This window comes from Parus major, chromosome 8 (assembly GCF_001522545.3).
Source record: "Parus major isolate Abel chromosome 8, Parus_major1.1, whole genome shotgun sequence".
Lineage (NCBI taxonomy): Eukaryota > Metazoa > Chordata > Aves > Passeriformes > Paridae > Parus > Parus major.
In genome coordinates, this window is record NC_031777.1 from 9,018,343 (window position 1) to 9,042,446 (window position 24,104).

At 37.2% G+C, this 24,104-nt stretch overlaps 1 protein-coding gene and 1 long non-coding RNA gene across 7 annotated transcripts in view; one reads left to right on the top strand and one right to left on the bottom strand.

Annotated features, from left to right (window-relative positions):
• The window catches only part of LOC107208113, a 50,111-nt gene extending 26,288 nt beyond the window's left edge, over nucleotides 1-23,823 (bottom strand). For 3 of the 4 annotated variants that reach the window (XR_004498476.1, XR_004498477.1, XR_001523089.2), the window contains exons 1-3: nucleotides 23,362-23,823; nucleotides 7,892-8,032; nucleotides 6,964-7,132 (exon numbers count right to left, since the gene is read on the bottom strand). This is a non-coding gene — a long non-coding RNA (uncharacterized LOC107208113). Of the gene's footprint in view, nucleotides 1-1,166; nucleotides 7,133-7,891; nucleotides 8,033-23,361 lie in introns of all 4 variants that reach the window. The other variant, XR_004498475.1, reaches the window with a different exon arrangement.
• A 62-nt stretch (nucleotides 23,824-23,885) lies between these two features.
• The window catches only part of NEK7 (NIMA related kinase 7), a 69,202-nt gene continuing 68,983 nt past the window's right edge, over nucleotides 23,886-24,104 (top strand). For 2 of the 3 annotated variants that reach the window (XM_015636110.2, XM_015636114.2), the window contains exon 1: nucleotides 23,886-24,098. In XM_015636110.2, the coding sequence (XP_015491596.2) occupies nucleotides 23,887-24,098 (212 nt within the window). In that variant the 5' untranslated portion in view covers nucleotide 23,886. The remainder of the gene's footprint in view (nucleotides 24,099-24,104) is intronic. The other variant, XM_015636113.3, reaches the window with a different exon arrangement.

Sequence of the window (24,104 nt, forward strand, 5' to 3'; positions counted from 1 at the left end):
TTATAAAATCATTCAGCAATTAAATTTCAAAGTAGCTTATGATCTGTGGTGTTAACCTCAGCTTCCTTCCTTCCTTCCTCTTATGTGATAAAACTTAATAAATGTAATTTAAAATATACAATTATGTTCTTTTTGTAACTATCCTCCTGCCATTAATATAGGAGAAGCTACCATGTTGCAGTAATGAGACCTGATAAGATTCCTCAAATCTAAATACATTCAGTGCTAAAGTTCAAGATGAAACCTACTTTAATAAAGGGCTGTAAATATTTAGTTGCTATTTTTTTGGTGAATTCAGTTTTTTTTTGAAGAAAGAACAAACATATACACCCATTTCAGCTGCATACAACAGGCCATTGTCATTTGCCCTTCCTGAGCTATGCATATTCATGATCTCAGCAGTTCCATATGTACTTCTATTGTCACCTCCCCAGAGATCTAGGGATTCTATCTCGAGTTTCGCTCCAAGCAGCAGGTTTGGAGCTAGAAAACTTTATAGGATAAAGATTTTTCTTGCTGTATATGTTGCAGTTGTAAATATACCTTTGAAGCAATTTTGGAGGTGAGGAAATACTTATCTATAGCTGTATTTTTTTAATGAATTGACAAATTATTTCTGAGATATTTTCTATTATTTAATGAAGAATTTTTATGCATTTAAAGCCAAGAACGATCTGATTAGAAAAATACGTAGCTGAACTGCTGAGTAGATGAATTATCACAGTTAAGTATTCTTTTGGAGAGTCACCAGAAATGCTTCAGAGTCTTCCAAGATCTTGATTCTTAGCTTACTACCTAATTTTCAATCTCAAGAAGGCACAGGAAGTTGTCATTAACTTTTACTGTGAAAATGTTTTGCAAAGTGAGAGCTGCACAAATAAGAGTGGTAGTAGCTCCCTCCAAGTGATGACGAGTCCTGAGTAGAGTTGCAGCTTTACTCAAGTATTTGAATGATAAATGTCCTGGATTCACAGTCACAGGAATAGCTTGTAAGTGCAAGTAAGGAAAACTACACTTTTTCAAACCACTTGGCACTGATAACACAGCTAAGAAGAAAACTGTCCAAGCCTAAGTGTCACCTGTATACTCCTTGTGGCCATTTTCTCCAGTGGAATTTCCAGGAAAAGGCAGTCGAGTGTGAAAGTGTAGTAAGATATAGAACTTACCTTTCTGATAATGCCATTTATGCAGATTTCTCCTGTCTGCATCCTATTCCTGCCCCAGTGCTCCATGGAAATGTTTCAGGTTTGCTGTCCACTGCCACTTGCTGTTGGAAATGGAGTTCTTCGTCCTAGTGGCTCTGTACTCATCTTGGAGCTAACTGTAGTCTTTCTCCTCTTTTATCTTCCCATCCTTTTCCTTGGATTGTCTGACACCTATACGGATAGCTCTGATGTTCCAGACTCCTGGGAAAACTCTTTTCTTTCTCTCCTTCACGGAAAAACGACTCAACAGCAGTATGGGAAAGTTGTGTGGATTTTCTCTGGAAGACCTTGGTTTCTTCTCAGGACATTTCCCATTCACACCACGAAGTGTGAGCAGGCAACTATCCAGCTGTGCCTCTCTGCCCCAGTCTAACAGCCTGGAGATGCTCTGGCTTTCCATAGACTAGTTTGTGGGAAAGGGAAACACCTATTTCATGTGGTGCAGGCCAGGCTGAGCCAATTGCTGGGATCTTGAGAGTATGTGTGTGTTTAAAGTCAGTGTGAATATTTCACAGTAGAGTATGAAAGGTCTAATTTGTGGTCTTTTAAAAATGTTTCTGGCACAGCAAAACAAGTAAGATGGGAGACAGGCTTTTTGTATGGGATTTCTTGGTGCCAGTGCAGAACTTTGCCAAGTTTTTGGTTAAGTTGGAAAGTATATTTCCTTGATTTTGATGAGGCGAGACGCTCTTTAAATAGAAAATAAATTTTACCGCCATCTGCAGAGCAATCTGATTAATTAAATGAGGAGTTACAAAACTCTTCTGTTGGAATAAGCCACTTCATATGGATTTTATAAATCCAGAACTGAATTTTTAAATATGCCTTCTTCAAAATTTATCACAAAATATCTTGTTACATGGTGACAATCTTGGTCAGATTATATTCCTTTTAAATGTTTTCTTCCAATTTGAGATAAAATTATTCTGCTGTGTTGCTATGAGATTTAAACCCCATATCTCTGTACTTGTCATTTATTTTGAAGAGTTTGAGATGCTTCAGGTGTTGGCATTCATATATCATCCATCAAATATAGCAAAAATCACACTTTATCATCAGAAACCTTGTGTAATATTCAAGTTTAACAAGCAACCTCAGGAATTAAAACAAGAGCTTAGGTACACCAGCAACTATAAACATCTGTTTAAACATGTTAGGGATTATTAGGCAGTACCACAGCCTTGTTAACTTGAAGTGTGAGCCAGGATTGCAGTCCAAAGCAAGCACAAGAACTGCAATGTAGCAAAAAAAGAAGGGTAAACCTCGATTTTGCAGAGTGAAGATTAATTGGACATACAGTAAGTACACACAAGCTTTTAAACTTTCATTCAAACCTATTGCAGTCATAAAAATACAGCTGTTCAAGCTAACTAAGCATTATAGGTCTAGACCTGCAAATGAGCACATGAATGGTATTAGAAATTAAAATCTGTAGTAAAAGTCTTTGGGTATACTTTGTCACATCTATACTCAGATCCCATTGGAAATAATGCCAAGTTCAAAGTCAGACTTTGGTCTTCATCATAAATTAACTCAAAAATCATGAGAGTGAATAAAAATTGGTCTTAGATTCTCAAGCTTCCAATATAATGCTGTGGGATTAGGGAACCTGAGAGACAGACAATGAGAATGATTTTTATTTGTGTAGAAAGATACCCAAAAGTGTTAATTTTAGAAAAGACAAGAACAGCACATGTGTTTCATCCTAGTTCTTCTTGGGTATGCTTTATGACTTAACCATAATTGAAAAAACCTTTGCCAAAGTCATTACTTCATCCAAGCAAAATCCCACAACTGGTGGTATTGTCCTTACTATCCTTCTGAAAGTGGCAGGTGTCATTCCTTTAAATATTTTCCTCTCTGACTCCTTGTTTTTGTGCTGTCTAAGCCCTTTTCATAAACCAGGGAATCTGTCTTATTACAATTGCTGCTGTGCAGATGACATACAGATCCATCTTCTCACTCTTTCATCTTCACACCCATTTTCCTCCATGTAAACCATGGCTTTAGCTGTTCTGACATGATCTTATGGTTGTTTGAATTTTAGTTCACGAGTAAGATGACTAAACCCCTTAGTGTTTTCATCATGTTGTTCCTTTCCTCCTTTTTAATAACTGTGAACAAAATTAAACTTTGTCACTTTTGCAGTAAATATTTTATGATCATCTCTTTGTGATCTGCAGATTTAGGTGATAGTCAAATCTTGCAGAGTTTTCCATAACTAATTGAGACAACTAGAACATATAATTAAAATATTCAATTGTGTCAATACTCTTTTCAGTTCTTTCACATGTATGTCTGCTCAATGTTTTTCATTCTCAATTTGTTCACATGATTCCGTTCTTTAAATCCAACTAACTTCATTTTTCCCTCACACCATGTGCAGACCTACTTCCATAACTTTCAAGTTCCACCATTGGTCAATCTTCTGATAGTTCCCAGTTTCAAATGAGATCATGAAAGCAATTTCTATTTGTCAAATACAGCCAGATATTGCATATAAATAATACACATAATTCTCTGTTATTCAAAGTCATGCGTTAGGGAACCTGAGCGTTTTACTGTAGTGTAGGACTTCAAACAGGATGGGTAGAATAATGTTTAGAATACAAGAGGCAATAAAAAAATAGGTGTGAGAACATATTATTAGAATATCTTGTAATGAAAAGTTGTTTGAATTTAAGAAATGGAATGAAAATAGTACAAGCAAATATTTCACATTTTTAAGTGTGTCTATATTGTGACGATAAAAAACAACCAGACACTAAAAAATGCTAGAAATTTAACATCCATATCTTGGAATGTCAGTGGAAAGAATACAGACAAATCACTGTCATAGAAATATACCTAAACAGTTTGCCAATAAGCAAATTTTGCTGCAGAATTCTTAAATGATTCAGTATATCCTCTGGTTAGAGAGAATACTTTTTATCTTGTTCCTCTGTGTGAAGTTATTTATTTGCTTTTTTTAAGTGAATATGTCCTTTCTCTTATCAGGAGAATAACTCTTAATGCTGAAAGAATGAATAGCTTACAGAATTGTCTGTTTTCTAAACACATAGATTGGGAGGATGAGTATCTGAAAGGACCATCATGGGGAAGACTTTTAGCTGTACTTGCCACTTTAAAAATTAAATTAATGACCATAGAAATGTATGTACTTCATTGTAGATGTCTATTTATGCCTTTTGGCTAGGTAGAGTTTTGAAAGAGTGTAAGGAAGTTTATAGGAGCTGTATCTACCCACAGTGTCTTGGTGGAAGGTACATGGAAGCACTTGAAGGATCTAAATCCCGCCTGATCTTTGTGCCTCAGTTTGTGTTTTCCTCACTGCACTCATGAATGGGCTAACTTTCAACAAAAGACTGCTTTGCCTTTCTCTTCCACTTAAAATGAATATTGACATTTGAAAACAATAGCAGCCTTTCTGACGCAAATGACACTGCTGCAAAGGATGTTCACAGCTCGTAACAGAATGTTTCCAATTTGATTTTCCTAGCTGGTGTTAGTGTGACAGATACATGACAACTGTGGGAGAACATGGCCAGTTTTCCTCCAAAAGCCTGACTAGCACATCTGAACAGTTGCTCAAATATGGTAACAGTCAGAATCTAGATAAAAATGTGTGCTTTCAATTCTTGAAATGTGTATATTTGGAAAAAAACACCTCCACCCAACTCAACAACATAATATGCCACCACATTCCATGTGTAACCAATGATTTTGTAAATAAAAGTTACCTACCTGCTAGCAGGGTGTGATTAGCTTCCCTAATCTTCACCACAAAAATTAAAACAGCTTCTCTAGAGATGGGAGCATCTCAAGAAATTTGTTGGAAAACAGATCTTGTTTCCAGTGCAAATCTCATTTACCTTCAAGAACTCAGATACTAAAAATAGCATTGATTTTCACAGTAAGCTAAATTGGTTATTCTAATACAACCTTCAGAAAAATGGAAGTGTGTTTTTTCTCTACATAGCAGTAGAATTGGACCAAGAAATACAGAAACAAATATATGAATAGTATTTCAGCTTGAGACATGCAACACATTGTCATTTGCTGAATTTAACAGTGGGGTGCTGAAAACCCCTCTCTAACTATGCCATGCCTGAGAAATGAGATTTGTTTGATTAGCACCCATAAATTCAAGATAAAAGATGAGTTTGTCTCTCCTAGAAAATAAAATAAAACAAAAAATATAGTTGAACATTATTCAAAGAAGGTATTCAAGACAAACAGGAAAATGGTGAAACCACTGCTGCTTAGAGTGATGCATTTGACAATTCTGAACTGACAGATTGAATTAATGCTTGGGTTTTTTTTGGTTTTTTTAGCAGTTAATTCAGATCTTGCTTTGTTTTGAAATTTAATGATCTAAGTATGTTTAAAAATTTAACAACAGATATTTTATACTCAAATTTAAATTCAGGAAGGCAATGACAAGTGCTCTAGTACAAAAATAACACACCTCATTTCAACACCTAAAGTCAATGTAATATCTAATGTACAGATTATAGAACATATGGTAGAATAATATGCTGATTTTTTTTATGGTCATAGTGATACAAAGTTTTGCAGACTTGTAGAAATCCTCAACTGTTGATAGATTTTAACAGGCATAACACAATTTTTTTCAGTATTAGTCTGCATGCTTCATTAAACTTCTGCATTGTGGTATCTACAATAAATAGGCCAGTTTTGGGGTTGCTCATATAGTGACATCACATACTACCTTGTGTGTCAAAAATCTGTATTTTTTCTCCCAAGCCTCTGTGCACCTCTCTTAGAACTTTTTTAAATTAACAACGAGGACCATTTCTGTTCTGTACAGACCCTTGCACAGTCAGCCACAAGTACTTGTTTCTATGGTAACATAACATCTATTAAAGAATGTTGCAGTCTAAAGAGCATGATTTAGAAAAAGCACAGCATAAAACCATAATATAATACCAGTTTCCTTTCTTACAGATCACTCTTATGGTTTTTGCTTCTGGTAGTCACCATGTAGTAATCATAAATTCATCTTTGGTTTTCAAATAGGCAAATAGGCACAGGTTAGTGGCTGAGTGGGTGAATTAAATGCAAATTAAAGAAAAATAAGAAAGCAAGACTTTCCTGGAAGCACATATCATGGAACTGAACTTGTTGAAATTGATAGCTGAGTGAAATGGAGAAGTAAGTTGTTAAAGGAATCCTGGGTTTCTTAATTCTCATGTTAAGTAAAGGCAGAAAAGAGTCTTGCATGGAAGAAACCAGGATGGGGTGAAGATTTGTATTAACAAATGTGCATTTTTTTTTCTTTGACTTTATCATACATGGGAATTCTTCCCGTCTGCCACCCCTGCAGATCATTTGCTCATTCCACACTTCATTGTGGCACACTCAGGAAGTAATTTCAGATGTTTGCTAATGACTTTCAGATGCTGTTGTCTGCTGTCACAATTTTTGCCCTTGTACAGTTAAACCAGTAAGAACATTTTCATTGCCAAACTCAGAATAAAGACAATATATTCCTGTACACTCTGGTGCTGGGAAGCAGACACTGCATAGAGAAGACTTTAATATAATGAGGTATATGCAGAGAAAAATATGGTGCATATTTACATTGCAACTCCAACAACAAAGCAAAATTGAGAACAAAACAGAAAGCATGTTTGCAATATGTCACCCTAAAGGACATATTTGAGTTGAAATATTAAAAGCATTCTCAGTAACAGCAGACTACGCCAGTTTAAAACAAAGCCCAAATTTGTCATACCTCAACAGCTCAGAGTGCAGCATTCAAAGCAGTTCCAAAATATTCAAATGTTGTCCAAACTTGTGATCTGCTTTTCCTTTTTCCTTTTTCCTAACCTCTCTCCTCCCTCTTCCAAATGCCCCACATTGTCTGGGCTCCAGTAAATGCTGCTGTTCTGTCTGATGTGTGCCTAGTCAGGGATAAGGGAAAAATGTTATACCTATTTCTTATGTACTTTTTTTTATGATTAAAAAATTGCTTTCCTTTCTATGGTAACTGGGATTTAATCAAATATATGGATAAATAAACACACCCTCCTATCTATGAAATATTTGCTTTGCTTTAAAATTGTGATTTAACAGATCCTTTATTGCTATAATTTGTTTGCATCTAGAAACTGAAGCAGGGCCCTCACCATGTTGAACAGTTTATGAATGCTTAGAATTAAAACTCGGAATGCCCAGAGCTTGGAGATGTACTGCTGATTGCAGCACATCAAGGATGTGAAAAAAACATCCCCTGCCACAAAAAAACCCACCCTTGTAATAAGCAAGACAGATCCATGAGGGGAAGAGAGGAGGCAAAGTGGTTTGTGGTTGAGGCACAGAGCACAGAGCAGGTCCTTCTGTCTCCTGTCACAGCACAATGCCCTGGGCAGGCTGCCTCGACACATAATTAACTACTACATCTTTCCAGTGCCCTTGCAGAGACTGGCCCAAAGAGCCTGAATTAAGTCCTTTGCTGATTCCAGTGCTGACCCAGCTTGCTTAAACCTTCTTGAGTATCTCTGTGCTATGTTCCAGCCCAGCTGTTTTCCTTCTGAGAATCCATAAAGAGTTGCCTCTGTTTTGAAAAATTATTCCCGGAAGGAAGGCTTGATCTGGAGCCAGGATGGTATAAAGTTCCCTTTCTGAAGACCAGAACAGACAAGAGAAAGACAACTGCTCACCAAAATCCTGGTAAAGACTGTGGACAGTGCTATTGATCACAAGGACTTGTGGGGATCTGGAGGACAGCCCATGCTTTGCTGCAGGGGACTCTCCTGGGCAGGGAGATCCATCACAGACTTCCACTGGACCATCCATCCAGGCTTCCCAAAGCAAGAGAAATACCATGGAAGAGAAACATACAACACATAATCAAAAGATGGATCTTAAGTACTTCCAAGCTTGTTTTTACCACGCTGAAAACTATGACAATAACTACAAGAAACTGCTTCTGGAATTTATATCCCTTTCATTACAGAATTTTCAGAATTATTGTTTGGGCAGCTAACAAATATATTATGGAGGATTTTCCCCTTGGAGTTATTTTCATGTTAAAAATGCAAATGCAAGACAACACAAATGAAAATGGGAAAAACTGAGGTGTCACTGTGCTAGCTTCATTATGGGCTTAGACTACATTTTAGCCTCTTCAATCACTTTGGAAATACGCAGTTCTGATATAAAGTGACTATTGTGGCTGGGCTGTTACACCAAGTTTTTCAGGTAGCCTGGAGTACTGACAGGTATGTAAGGGTGGATTTCACAGGCAGTAAAAATCAAAATTACTTAAATCTTTAAAAGGTTTTTTAGTTAAACAGACTAAATGATAGTTTTGAGGAAGGTAAACTTGGGCCACAGATTTCAGGGTTTTTTTTTCCAGTTTAAAACTCAGGAACCAGTATCAGGAAAGATTGTTCCTCTTCATGGTAGCATGAACCTCTTTCAGTCATCCTCATTTTCTGCCTTATTGAGAATTTATTTTCTATAATTTATATAACTACTTTTAATTTTAGAAATGTTTGAGAAATATATATATATATGATGTACTGTAGCTACTCCTACTTTTCATTCCCAATAGCCAGGAAACAGAGTTTGGCCACCTGCTTATGACCTATTTGCAGGTTTTTGCCAGTGGCAGCTTGAGGTCAGATGCATGGGATATTTCGTTTTGGGAAGGTGAATTGTTGAAGTCCGAATAAAAACATATGTTTAGATCTATTTCTGTGATCTAAATGCAATATTTTAAATAACAAAATCCTAAATAATTTTCTATTTAGAAAATCCTAATTAATTAATTAATTAATTAATCCTAATTAATTTCCTTTATTCTTCAGTGATACACATGTGGATTATTTCAGTATAGGTAGACTGGATAAACACTCTGGAGACAAGCTCTAAGAAAGCATAAGTATTCAACTTTCCTAAAATTTGGCTTGAGCTGTTTAGTGTCTGATATGCAAAATGACAAATGGAAGCAAAGACTAAAGGGAGTGCAATTGAACCCTGCTCAGATTCAGTAGGAAGATATGACTTGTGTACCACCTATTTCCTACACAAATCCTCAAAAAGTGATAAACTGAAATTCCAGATACAATTAAACTTTACCTAAACTTTGATACAGGATGTAATTACCATACTTTGTGTATGCTATGTACTGTCCTGGAAATCTGTAGACTATTTTATCCGTTGGCATGATCTAGATGAATAACATAAACAAGTAACTATATTTTCTTTTTTAAAGCCCTAATGGTAGCGTTACAATTTGTTTCATATTTCTTAAATCTTCTACATGCCTGGGAAAAAAAAAAAAAAGTACTCTTTGATTTAACAATGACATATTAGAAACCAAAGCATGTGAAACATACTGGTGTTTTGCAAAAATAATTCTCCTGAAAGTTACTCTGTGCTTATGTTGTTGTCAGTGCTAGGAAATTATACTTTCTTCTTTGTCTATGCAATTTCTACACTGAGGTTTTATTTTCTTTCTTCTCTGCAGTTTGCACTCATTTTCATATATCTGTCACTGGAGCATTAAAAAATCATAAAAAAGCTTGGTTTTTTGGTGTTATAAAAGTCCTGACAGCACATTTTCAGCTTACTTTATTTTTTTCTTGTTCAATTCACAATCAATGTTTGGCAACATCAAAGACTGTAGAAGAAAGTTGTTTTTTTTTTATCTAGACATTTTATTTAGCATGTTTTTAACAACTACTTGATAGCAGCCTCCTTTCCCCCTTGTTCTCCCACTGCAACCCCCAAAATGTGTCAAGTTTCTTCTAAAGAAGAACAGGAAATGATTGGGTTGTTGTCTGCAAGGTTCCTCCCAACCATACAAACTCTAGGCTGGAAAGGCACCTCCTAAGTTCGTGTTTTGGGCACTACAGCTCAAAGTGATGTTCATGTGATGACTAAACATCACATTAAAAGTAATTAGGCTTTTTCCCTGACTGTTCCTTTGGGAATAACTGGAGACTATCATGTCTCAGCAAAGAGGCCACAAGGTTAACTCTGCTCTGGCTGAGCAAAAAGGACACAGCTGACATGTTTATATGTAGTAGGTGCAATGTTTCTAGAAACATCTATGCACAGATCAGTCTCTGTTCTAGAAAATGAGTGAGAAGCTCATGGAGAGGAAAAACAGAATTTGAAAAAAGTATCTGATTTAATAACGACATACAAATTTAAGAATCTGAACTTTATTCTTGCCTAATCTTGGGCAACACCAAGCCTTTAGTCAGGTGGGTAAGACTATGAACCTTGCTCCTGCCTCTCCTGCTATTTCATGTGGATTACAGTGCAGGAACATGTCTCCTGTATGGATAATCAATCACTGTCCTTGTCAGGAAGATGTGCAGGAAGAAAAAGCATCCCTGTGAGTCCTCTGTTCACGTGTGCAGCCTTTTACTCTTCACAGTGGCAGAACACACTGAGGACTTGCCTGGCTGAGAGAAGAACCCAGCAGAGTTCAGAAGAGCCCTGCAAGTGTTTTCAGGGCTCAGTCAACACCTGGACAAGATGTTTTTCAGGATGCTATTCACTAGCCCCATAAGTCTTTCTAATTTGATGTTATTTGAAGTGAATTGTGTGTAAGTAATGTTAATTATGCAATAGGTTTTGAAGAATATGTTTTGATTGTACAGTGGAAATGTCAGTCCCATTAACAATCATTATTACCTGTCAGAAAGCAGAAGCAGCTTTGAATGAATGCTAATTTTTTATTCTCGTATCTGTGCAGATGCATACCAATGTTTCCTATATGTTTTGTTTATTTGTATCCTGATCATTACACCAACCTCTCTCTCTCTCCAAGTTTTCTCTCTTTGGACTGATTCTGGAATAGAAGGAAGGAGGCTTTAACTTCAGGCCTCCTGTGAGTCAGCTTGTATTGAATGTGTTTTTGAAACAAAGGTTTCAGTTCTCAAAAAGTGCTTAATCTGCTGAAGTGTTTCCAAACCTTGCTCCCAGCAGTCTCTGGAATTTATTGTCTGTGGAAATGGTTCAGGAGTATTGGAGTGGGTTTTTGGAAGAAGCATTCCAAATGGAAGAAATTTGTTCTGTTTCACTTTGTTACAGTAACAGAAAATCTGTATGAAAAGGAAATGTAGAAGGGCATTAGAGGGAACAACAATATTTCTGTTGCATCCCACACATTTTCAAAACAGTGATATTTTATTAAAGGCTATGTACACAGTCCTTTACACTGACAATTAGGATCTACTCAGGTTGATCAGATTTTCAGCCCAAAATCGTGTCCTCCTTTCATTCTATTCTTGTGGAAGACCTAAAAGCTGAACATGAGGATGGTTCCTTCACCCCTATAATACTGTTATTAAATTACCTACGTAGCTTAAATTTGCAATAAGTATTACTGGGAGACTGGGCATTTTCTGTGCAATATTTTCTTCTGAATTTATGACTTGTTCTCACTTGTGGGAAATATTGACAATAGAAAAGTCTTTTTCTGGGCAAATTAATGTAACCTGCTTGATTCCTCTGGGTTTCTATTCTTTGATGTTTTCTTAATTAAGGTTTGATCCATAGATCGAAATTCATATTTTAGTAATTTAATAGGCTACAATAATTACATTTCTCAATCTAACATTTTTTGAATATGTAACTGGCAATCTTTATGAAATTAGATGGACTAAGGACTCACGGTTTGAACATGAGTGAACAGCAGGGGACAGTCAGTGTACCTGTATAGATTTTATTCACCAGCTTGGTGTGTAATTGAAATGACTATTTTATTAGGAAAAAGGTGAAAAGTGAGCGACACCAGGAGCAGGAAAATCAATGTTGGCTTGTTCTGACTTCCTGTAAATTGGATATTCTGGAACAAAGTTTTCATTCATACATATTTTCTTGTACTTTTTTAGGGAGAGCAGTCCATGAAGCTTCCACATTCAATTTTAGCTGTCATGTCATGCCAGCTGAAGCAGTAGTTTGTGGAGTACCTGGAACAAAACTATTATTCCATTTTTCAGTTCCAAAGGAAACCCACCAGATTTCCATTTTTCCTTGCATAAGGTAGGATTAAAAGAATAAACCAGAGATGGGGGAGCTTGGTTAGCTAAAAGAAACAAAGGCACTAGGACTGGGTCTTGAGTGTGTTGGATCATTGATGGGATGAAGTTTATAGAACAAGAAATGGTACATTTCTAGATATTTAATGAGAATATTTAGTAAGAATATAGATGCTCTTATTTTTGTATGCATATTGTAAAGTAAGTATTTAACTTCTAAGTAAGTTTGTATGTGTAGGTTTATCTAAAACACTGCAGATGTAGGAGCATTATGCTACACTAAATCTGCTATAAGTAAATAACAGGAACACCCTAACTGACAAGTTCAGTTTGCTGGTAGTAAACTGGAGTGCCCTGTTCCAATGAAGTGTCATTAAATGCTGCTGTATCCCATTATCAAGATTGTGAATGGACTGTATGTATGGATTATGTGTCCTTGAAGTATCTCCTAAACCTGGAGCAAACCAAAAGTATTTTTCAGTACACTGAGTGCAAAATGCTTGTAGGAGAGTGATTAACACTGTTCCTTAGTGAGACCACACAAAAAAGGGGGACACTACTCCCACATATAACCTTGAGAGTCTCTAAAGCTTAGGGCAGATGCAGAGATGATACAAAGTTTTCAATGTTTCAGATGAGAAATGTAGAACAAATTTTTTTTTAAGAATCTGAAAGACTAGACTTCTAAACATTAAAGTACTGCCTCATTAAGCAGATGCTGTTTTTCAAAATTACAATCCAATTGCATAAGCTTCAGATCTAAAAATGACTGATGGAAGATATGTGCTAAACATCAAATTATTGGGGTTTTTTTTCCCACTGCTATATTACTTGGAGTAATTGTAGAGGAATAAATAATTATAACAGAAAGCATGATGTTAGGTGGAAATTAAGTTTTTAAAGGAAAATTGGGGTCACAGAGAAATATAAACAAAAATTTCCCTCAGCTTTAATGAGCCAAGATTTGACTTTTGCAATTTAAGGTCTTGTTTTCAGTATCCTTGACCTAAAACAACACTTTTTATGTATTTGCTTCTGATTTGGTAATTTCTACTGTACATATAATACTTTATATATATATACACCCACAGATGCATACGCATAATGAACCCAAAACCTGTAATGTTCTGGAAGGTATATAAATCATATAAATTAAAATATGTGAATAGTGTAGTCCTCTATAAATCAGCTCCTTGATGCTATTTTGTCTTTATATACTCACACATTGGAGATCTCTGTGGATGAAATCAGGTATGTGAGGTCAATATTGCTCTCTTTAAAGTAAGTCTAGATTCATAACAGCAGTGATTCTGTAGCAGAGTTCCAGAACTCTGCTGTCATTTTAAGAATGCAGTTCTTTTCTCTATGTTCATTCAAGAATGTATATATGTTTGCAAGAAAGGTCAAAAAAATGTTTCCTGCTGAAGCTGTCTTTCATTCTTAGAAAAAAATTCTGCAGTCAAACTGAGCAGTTTGCCCATTGATGCTTCATCTGATAAGCTGTTGTGAACACATTCTGAAAGATAACATAAAATAACACCTTTACATTGGCCTTTTAATTAACTATTAATAATAAGACTGCACTGTTTTAGAGTCCAGCTAGAGTTTCTCAGTGGATGATGTGCCAGGGTGACTGCCAGCTATTACAGTGTACTCAGAGGAGCATCCTTCACCAAAAGCTTGGTGAACAGAATGACAGAAATATTTTGAATAGTATATGCACTATGAAAAAAAGAAAAGATTAAAATGTAGGCAGAAATTGAAGATATGCAAATTGTAAGGCAGGCATTGACCTTAAACACATTATTTTATGTTTTTTTTTTTAAATGTACATTTTTTGGCAAATCAAAACCAGTTGAATGGAGGCACTCTGTTTCCTTATTGCTACATCTTCGAATAAGATCTGGCTTCATCTTAATCAGAATGACTGAGAAAAGGCAACATTTTTGCTGCTACTCTGTGGGCATGGTACAGTGGGGTTAATTTATTTGTTTCCATTTCACAAAAGAAAAGGGGCTCTAATAATTGCATAAATGAATAGGGAAGCTTCTGGATTGGTTGTGTGTCTCAGTGGCTGTACAGGATTATCCTTCACATTCTGCTTTACAATGATAGTCAAACAAGCAGCCACGAGCCACCAGATAAAAAATGTATTTCTGTTTTTTGCTTAGAAAAGGAATTAAGGAATTTCCCCATGCTGTAAGAACTGTGAAAGGAAGGGGTGAATTCCATGCACCAAGACTGGTGGTAATACAGACCTTTGCAAGAAGTTATGTAAGCTAGACGACTGCAGCACAAAAGTTAGTATCATATTAATTGCAAGTGAATCATTTGAATTATTTCCTTGTCTTCTCTAGAGTGCTTGAATATTCCCAAATAAATAATGAGCTTTGAAAGATATTCATCTCCCCAAGAGAGACAAGTTTCTGTAAACTTGACTTAAAGAAGTATTGCTGCAGGCAATGAAATCTATATAAGCAAACAAAGCCCAGGAGATAGGCTGCCTTCTGGCAGACGATTAGAAAACATTTCTTTAGCAACTTGCTACATTCTTCAAAATAATAACCGCTATTATTTTTAAATGGAAATCTTTTCTGTTTGAAGTAGTACTTTAAAAAGCCTCAGAATCAGAGCACACCAGACTAAGTCTTATCACTAGTCCTGCTGAATGTGCCTGCACTGGGGCTTACAGAACAGAACCAGCCATCTGAGCTTGAACATGTGGGTTAGTTTTTTTGTTTGTTTGGGGCCTTTTGGGAGGGAAGGTGGGGTTGTATGTGGATATTTTCTATAAACTCTGGCCAATCTGGTCTCTGAACATCTGGGAGACTGCAGAGCTTCGCTCTGCTTCAGACCCTTTCGTTCAATGGTCTTTTTTATTAAAGGCCCTGCAAATGGATTTGGAGGCAAATTCTCCAAACTCTGTGGAAAACATATGAGGATCTATTGCAGCACTCTCCTACAGTGTTAACTTGAAAAGAGAACTGGATGCAACTTTTCATCTAGAATTCTATTACCATGGTACAATTCCCACCTCTAAGAAGAGCTCTAAATATGTTATATGAAAACTCTTGTTTTATTATAGGAACTAATTTCACCATACCGTGGAGAGAAAGTCTGGGCATCAGAAGAGGTCAGGCTGTGGTGAAGCAAGAGGTTTTATGCATGCTGCCCTGCTAGCTCAAAGTTCACTGACAACTGCCAGTGGGTCTTACTTGGGGATTTAAAAATGTTTGTTTTCCTAATAAACCATCCAAACTTGTGAACTGGACATCTGATCTCTAAAATTGTATTTTCCTCCACCCGCAAACCCAATTATGCACTTTCCACTAAACAGCTACCTACTTCCAACATTCAGTGGTGTACAGGGTGAGGAATGTGCCTCTGACATGTACCATATAAGATCTATGGGCAAAATTAAGGTTTCTTCAGGCAAAACTAAAAAATAGAGGATGGCATAAAATCTAACAGTACCTAGTTACAAACACATTAAGAAATTACTTGGCAGACTGTTAACATCAGCTACTAAAAGAATTATTCAACGTGAGAGAAACATGTTACAATTATATTTAACACTGGTTTGTCAGAACTTTCTCATTTATTAAGTTCAGTGACAATGCCTTTAAGAATAATATGATAAAAGAGTATTGTACCATGAAATATAGCAAGAGACAGCTTTACTTTAACCAGTGATTTCTGTTTACTTTAGATGAGCCACTGCAAAGTCTTTGCTATGCTTGTTACTAATTGCAGTGATTAAAAAAGACTTCCAGTTCGGTCCTGTACTCTTGGGATAGGGAGTATGGTAACTTCAGGATTGAGTTCTAGACATCTCCTTTTGTAAATCTATTTTGAAATGAGTTATATGAGGAAACCTTCAGAAATCCTATAAAGTTTTTGATGTGAAGTCCTAAAATCTTTTTTTGTGGGAGTTTCTATTGTAGCACCAACACAGTGACACTGCTGAGCTACAGAGATGTAAGAACTTGTCCTGCACATTAGATATCACTATAAAGTAAAAGCAGAAGAATGTGCTGCAATTATAAATAACATCTTAGACATGACACAAGGGCTATGTATTTATTTTCAACACAGCAAGGAATGCAAATGAATTTCTGCTAGCAACTGGTATTCTAAAGTATTAAGTTTTCTTCCTAGATGACGTTTTCCCATTATGTCTCATTATTTCAGTCAGCATTTATGCTTTTATGCCTTTTCCTTTTTTTTGAGGAGACATTCTACCAAAAATAAATAATTAAACCACAGATGAACTGTCAAAAGGGAACATTCATATTTTAACGCAACATTAACATTTTGGTAATTAACATGGCAGTTAATGCTTTTAGCAGATGTAACAACATTAGACTTGTAAATTTTAATTAAAGTTAATAGTTCACGATAGCTGTAGGGATCAGGCATCCTCTCTGGATACTGAAAACATGTCTAATGTGATTAGAAATACTAATTGAAGAAAAAAGGACTGCTATAGTAATGACTGTATTTCTTTATCCTACTAAATTATTACAAACCTGCAGGAACTTTTAAAAATATATTTGTAGGAAAAAGCTTGAAGAGTCAAATGCTTCCCTTGAAGAAATTGAAAGGGGTCAAAAGAACATTGCAGACATTTCCGGTGTGTTAAAAGATGGAAAATCATTAATTGAAAGTCATTGCTCCTTCCTTATCCTCCTGAGATCATATTCCCAAGAAATACTATAAAGTTATTTGGTTACATTTCACAACCTTTTTGGATTTAATTAGGAACTAATGTGTTAGTTTTAATTCCCTCAGAGGCTTTGAATTCCAAAAGCAGGCAGAGAAACAGGACTGGCACTGGGAACTATGACTCAAGTGGACATCTCTTGGTTTTAGTGCAAGTTAAGAGATTGGTAGTAAGTCCTTTTCATGGCCTGCTGATACATGAAACATTTTAATAAGCACAGGGAAAGGATTAGTTTTATTAAGAGTAATTACAAACTGCTAGCCACCTATAAAATGCACCCCCATTTTATTGTAAAATGCCAACAATATTTATTTCACTTGTTCTATGCATTTTTCTTGTCCCAAGTTGGCTCTAAAGTCAGTAGAAAAATTCTATAGTCCCCATTCTAGCAAAATTGCCACTGCAAATCACGTTCTAAGGTTTCAGCTAATAAAGGCTGAACACTGGAACGAAGTTTGCTTTTTTTGACAGACAATAGTTATTTTTAGGATAAATGCAGTTATTCCCCACTCATGCCGTTAGCTCCATTTCTGTCAACACCCTTCCAACGTCTCCATAAATTATTATTCATTTGCATTGCAGCACAGGCATAGGCTCCATTCTACCAGGCAAAGTGCAAAGACATGGTGAAAGACAATTCTTGTTTGGAAGAATTGCACTCTAACCAGTTGTGACACAGGCTGAGAGAAAGGATGCTAACAGCAAATGCTAGTTTATCTTCATTTTGTTTCTATCTGAAAGGCTGGAACAAGAGTTTAGGAAAATTGGACAAGTTTATATGGAAAGAATGAATAAAGTGATTTGAATTAAATTTGTCAAGTAATGATGGAATTGAGAACGTATTGGTCAAAGTCATTTGGCAAAGTGCCTATGTGCCATGTCTGTACTTTTTTGTCTCGTGCCAGGACAAAATGTGAACTCTAAATGGTGTTTAACTAATCATGAGCCTCAGGCTGCCTTTCTCCAAAGGTATATATTCTATTGAGTTCAGGTAAGAAGACCCAAACTGTGTATTTAGAATAGCTGCAAGGTGTATATGCGTGTGGATAACACAATACATCTGAATATGCACCTCCACGAGGTCTATGGCTTCACTGACTTGTGTGCTAAATAGACAAGAAATGCATTTATCTTACCTATCACTTTCCCCAAAAAAAATCCAGTATATTTAACAAAATTCTCAATCTTACCTGTGTTACTATGTAACATAAGGTGCTTCTATGGACACCCCAGAGTTTCAACACTGGGGGTACAACGATGTGGATGTCTGATTTATCCAGGGATTCAGTCAGGTGGGAGAGGAAAATTAAAGGTATGGTTAAAGTTTCAGTAATTTTTTTTAGACACCACATCCTCATTTCCAAGGCATCACTGAAGCCAATGGGATTCTGCATACGGATCCATATGCATGGATATTTACTTTGGTTAGCTTAAAATTTAATAGCTGTGAATTTTCATTCATAATACTGCATTTTTGTTTTGCAGTATTATAGTAATAATATCTCCAGCATAACACAATTGCTAGCAGCTATAACTTACTGAAGGAAGGGGTAAACTTGACTAAATTTTCTTTTTTCTTTATTAAAATTCTCAGATCCAACAGCTAAGGCCCATGTCTTCAGCTGTGTAAATCAGCATGACTCCACTGAAGTGAGAGCAGCTACGCCAACTTACACTGGGTAAGAGCCTGAACTTCAGTGACACCAGATACGCAGTTTACAGGTTTTATTGCCAAGTACATGTTTATAGACTTGAAGGCAGTTTCTAATCCTGTGTCATAAAGTAAACACTATCACCTTGGACAAACAGACAGAAAGACAGAACAATTGTTTGGAAGCTGAAAGTCTTACCCACTTCTCTAAGAGCTTCTTTTAGATGAATATGTTTCTGTGGAAGAACTTCATGCATGAAGGACCATTACCAGACAGAAGTTAGATAGCTTCTACTATTGGCAAAATAAACTAATATTCAGATTCTGGCATTCAGAGCAGGGTAATCAGCTTAGGAGGTAAAAAATTGAAAAATATATAAAGGGAATTCCTTGCCATCACTGATTAGTCACATAGTTCATTGCACAAAGTTACTGAAACTGTTACATTTGTAATGTTTAAAATGGTTTGGACCTTTAGATAACTGTAAAGGATGACTTAGCAAAAAAACCCCAACAAATCTTGAGAAGAAAAGTTTGGGGTTTATAAATAAATACTTGTTAAGCAGAAGGAACAGAGATAACACATAATGCAAATGTGTATGTCTGTTGCTGGTTCTTGAACAGTTATTGCCCTCATGTGTGAATGGTAGAACTATCCCTAAACTGCATTTGAACAAGCTGGGTACTCTATTACTGATATTGCTAAAATGAAGGGGCATAGTTCTGCCCTCAAAGAACATGGGGACATGCTGAGGGAAGATGTGGATAGACTGGGATATAAAAAACCTGAAGCCTGCTCAACAGGCTGCAGTGGACTGGGAGTCTGAAAAGACAGATCAGCCTGTGCTCAATTAACCTGCACCAAAATGTAGTTTTATTTATTACCAGTAAGGTAGGTTAGGCTAACTGTGCTCACTACAGGAAATATACAAATATTTTCTTCCTTCAGTTAAACAATAACACATGTATTACGATAATACATCAAAATAGCAGTGTGCTAGAGCAAAGAAATATATTGAAAAAAACACCTGTATTTAACTGTGATTATGTATATAGAACCAAATTTTAGGAAAAAGTATTGCACAGCACTCAATATAGCTCACTACTGATCCTTTCTTTGTATTGCAATGCAGCTTAATTTCTTTAAGCAATTTTAGTGAAGATTTGTTGAGAAGTTTTACTGAAATACAGGAATCTCCTATTATCCAAGCTCCCTGTTTCCACATACCTTTTCCAAAAACTCTCACAGGTTTCTGTGGTATAAAGGATTTCCCTGTAGGAACCTCTCATAATATCCACATAAGCAAACAGATTTTCTATACTGCAGGCTTCCTGCTTCTGATGTGTTTGGAAGAGGTTTTACAATACAGTTTTATACCATTACTAACATTTTCCTTCAAATGCTTTTGGTCTGCCTTTTACAGTTTTACATGCAGCTTGCCAGAAGTTTTGCTATTTTCTGTTTTTCCCATCCAAACACCCTTTTTTTAGGAGTTCCTTTTCCTTTTTAATAATATCTTTTACTGTCATGTAGAGCTCTGCTAGTCTTTTGGAGAACCTCTAACTGGCTTTGACAGATAATAGATGATAGATACTCAGCTAATTTCATCGTAATTTACTTTTAACAAACTTCCTTGATTTTATGTAATCCTCTTTTCAACATTCACTGTTTCTATGGTAAGTTTACTTGGCCTTCTCACTTCTACAAGGTTTTTGAATTTGAATATACTATAAGCAAAATTCTAAAACCTTTCTTTGATACAGAAATTCAGAAGAAGGCCTGGTGCCCTGCTTGATACAAACCAGGAGTTCTCCAAGCTCTCCTGGACTGCTCCATTTAACGACTTATGTTGTCTAAAAGCTTGAGTTCCGCATAAAGGCCTATAATAATATTTATCCAGTGCAAACATAATGGAGATCTCTTTACTCCTGCCTTCAGAGCCTTTCTCGTTTCCCCATCCATGTCACAGGCAGCTATACTAGCCTTTGTGCTGTTAGTAACAAAGAACCAGGAGAGAAGGAGACTTTTCAGGCTTCAAGGACTTAGGGCAGAGCAGTTGCTCCTTTTGATTAATTTCCTGTATTTTATTGATTTGAAGAACCTGAAGAATAGTTAACCAGTGAGCTGTTATGTTATGCTCCTATCTCTGTGACCTCGAAGATGACATCTATCCCCATCCTCCACTATCCTAGTGAGCCTGGAAGTTTTAAAGTTTTCAAATCTATTTTTCCCAGGTCTTCAGTTTATTCTGTTAATGAACATCTCAAGAGTCTCCAGCTGTAGAGAGCCCTGGATAACAGTGGAAGCAAGTTAGGAACCATCCAGGGAGTTGGGCTAAATGTTTGAATTCCTGATTATTTTCATGTTGTTACCTAACACTGCTTTCAAGTCTAACAGCTTAGTCCTGACAAAGGACACTGTTTTCAGAGACAATCCAAGTATCACATTGCCATTCCAAATAATATACTTGCTCATCATTTGATATTTTTTATATTCTTGAACCCTGATTATATTTATAGGTTATGTATAGTCACAGATTTCAATGATCAGAAAAAGACTGGTGCAGCTTTCTTAAATCAATGCTGAAATGTAAATAGATTGATAATAGCCTGGCTAATGAAGCATAGCATCCACTGACAAACAGGGAGGTCCTTGTTCCTTCTGTTTCTGGCCTGCTCAATTCCAGGTGTAAAGCATTTGCTGCCAACACCTTCAGAAGTTGGTAAGATTTAGGGATCAAGCCATGTTCTCCCTCACATATCCCTAATTCCAGCATGTCTCTGTCCATTTTCTCTAATCATTTGCTAGCTGGTTAGGCAGTGTCCCCTCTGGCTTCTGAGAGAAGCATTTGCCAGAGATAAGCCTGCTCCTTAACAATCCCTAAGGCTACTGGATCTTCTGGAGCGTCTTCTGCCTTTCTGATTCTGTTTGAAATAAAGTCTCCATTACAAGGAATATTAGACAAATTTATTTAACTGTAAATGTGCGCTGAAAAGCAAAGAAAAACATCCTTCTATATATAAACATTTGTACAACCCAGGTCTGAAGAGGATCTTCTGTGGAAGATGTGGTCACTTTGCAAATTTAACATTAACAGGAACAGTGTAGTTACATTTATATGAAAGCCTGTTTGCCTGGTTGTAATGATGAACTAATTAACTATAGAATACTCTTCATTTTTAGGTTCTCTGACTCCCAAGCACCAAGAACAAAATAGAAACAACCATGTTCTAAGAAGGATAAGGTTGTAATGCAGGAAAGAGAAGATGCTTCATCAACTGGTAATATAAAGCTAAAGTAGCCATTGGATTCAGGTGACTAAAGAGAGGTCAAAATATTATGGAACCGTACAGTGAAATAACAGCATGGAGAAAATCAAAGAAAAAGAAGGAAAGTGAAAGAGCTGTGAGTATAAAAATAGGATGAAAGAAAAAAAAAATCAAATACAACCAGATTAAACAAAGTAAGACAATGAGAAACCTACCATAAAAAAAAGGAAAGTAACCCCTGGGTATTCTCTTTTTATGCATGAATGTAGAGAAACCTTCAAATGCTACCTAAGTCTAGGTTGTGCATTGCTCATTTTCTATCTAAGAAGAGTCTATAAAATAGCAATAGCTGGGTATTATAGTACTATTGTCTTTACCTGGGAAAACATGAGACTCATGCATTTTATGGTCAGCTACGTATCAAATAACAATCCCTCCTTTTTCCATCAGAGGTTTTGCAAATAGGTGACTACCTCACACAAGCCCATTTCTGGTTGAGGCTGAAGAGATTTTTGGAGATGGGAAAGTAAGTGGAATTGCCAATTGTAATCCTTTAAACTAAGTTCTTAACATTGCACAGCAGATGTATCAAGTTTTCACTCTTTGGTGTGTGGACAAGAAAACGAGACAGGGAATTCTTTTTCAAGTAACTGCATTTGCAAGATTGTTTATCCACCAAAAAAAAATAAAAATTATCTTAATCATGATCCCAATTAATTCTTTTGGACTACCCTAAAGAAATACGAAATGCACATCAAAGGGGAAGGTCATAGAGAATGTCTGATTCCACAGACTGGGTTGTCACCTTGTCCCTGTATTTGGTCAATAGCATTGAATATCCTGATGCTAATACAGAGGAAATGTGCAGAATGATTAACAAATCAGAAAAATGAGAGCCAACAAAAATAATTTCCTTTCAAATTTCATTAGACTTTGTACTGCTAGAGACATTGCAGATGTCTCAAAGCTGAAAAATTTGCCTCAAAAACAGATATAATTTTGTACACAGGGAAGTGAATAGACTTTTTCCAAACACACCAGCACATTTCCTACTTCTTTTGCAAGGCTTAAATCAAGTATCACTTTACCTGTTACAAGGGAAAAACTGCAGCAAAGCCTCCAACCTTTATGAGAACTTAAGTTTTCCTTTGGAAAAATCAAGTACATCTGATTCAAGACAATTTTAAATTACTGATTTCTCTTTTAAAAATTACTAGACTGCCTTTTACAGAGGGATTCTACACCCGAGGAAAAAGGTATTTGATCACAGTAATCCATAACTGTACTGGGGAAACTGGTCAGCTTTCATACTTTCCCCCTATCATTGGTTCTTCAGGCTTTTCTGTGTAGTAATTACCTTTGCTTGTATTGAAGCAGGGCAAACTTTCAGGAACCTGAAAAACAGTAGTATTCTGGAATTCTGTATTTTTTATCTACTTTAACCCGGTGCTATTGCAAAACAGAAGCTGGTGGAACAGGACTCACCACGAGTCTGGTCTTTTTTGCTCCCGTCACTTTTATTTCTCCCAGTATAGCAAAAAGGAGTTTGTGTCACTTCCAGCTGACGTGTTCAGTTAATACCGAATACCTCACAGACTTGAGTACAAAATGAACAAATCTGACATGCTGAGTTTTCAAATGTGGCAGGGCCCAGGCCTCGGAGCAGTGCTGTTCAGAGCAGAAGGGCCAGTTCCTGCTCCAGAGGCCGGAGCTGGTGTTGTTCGCGCTCCCGGTTCGGCCCGGGACGAGCAGCGCTTCCCGTGCCCCCTGCGTTACCTCAGTGCCCGGGCCCCGCTGTGCTCCATGGCACGAACAAGCTGGGATGGGCACTCCCTGTCTCACCGCACTTACGGCTCGGGCCGTTTCCACAGCAGCTCCGAGTTCCCCACGCACAGCCAGACCCTGCCGGCCGCGACCGACCGCGGCCACCCCGGCGGGCACCGCGCCTCCGACCGGGCGGGGCAGTGGGGCGAGGCGGGGCCCAGCGACCGCCCCGCCCCATCCTCGGGGATGCCGGGATGTTTACGGTCCTGGCAGGAGCGGCGGGGGGCGGAGTACAGGTCGGGGCTGCCGCCGGTGCCCGCGCAGCCCGCCAGGAGCCCCGCTAGGCTCCCGCCGCCACTGCCGGCACGGCCCCGGGCTCGAGGCGCAGGAGAAGCCGGGGAGGAGCGGCGGCCGGTCCCGGTCTCCCGCGCCAGGAGCAGGCGGAGCCAGGCTGCCGGGTAAGC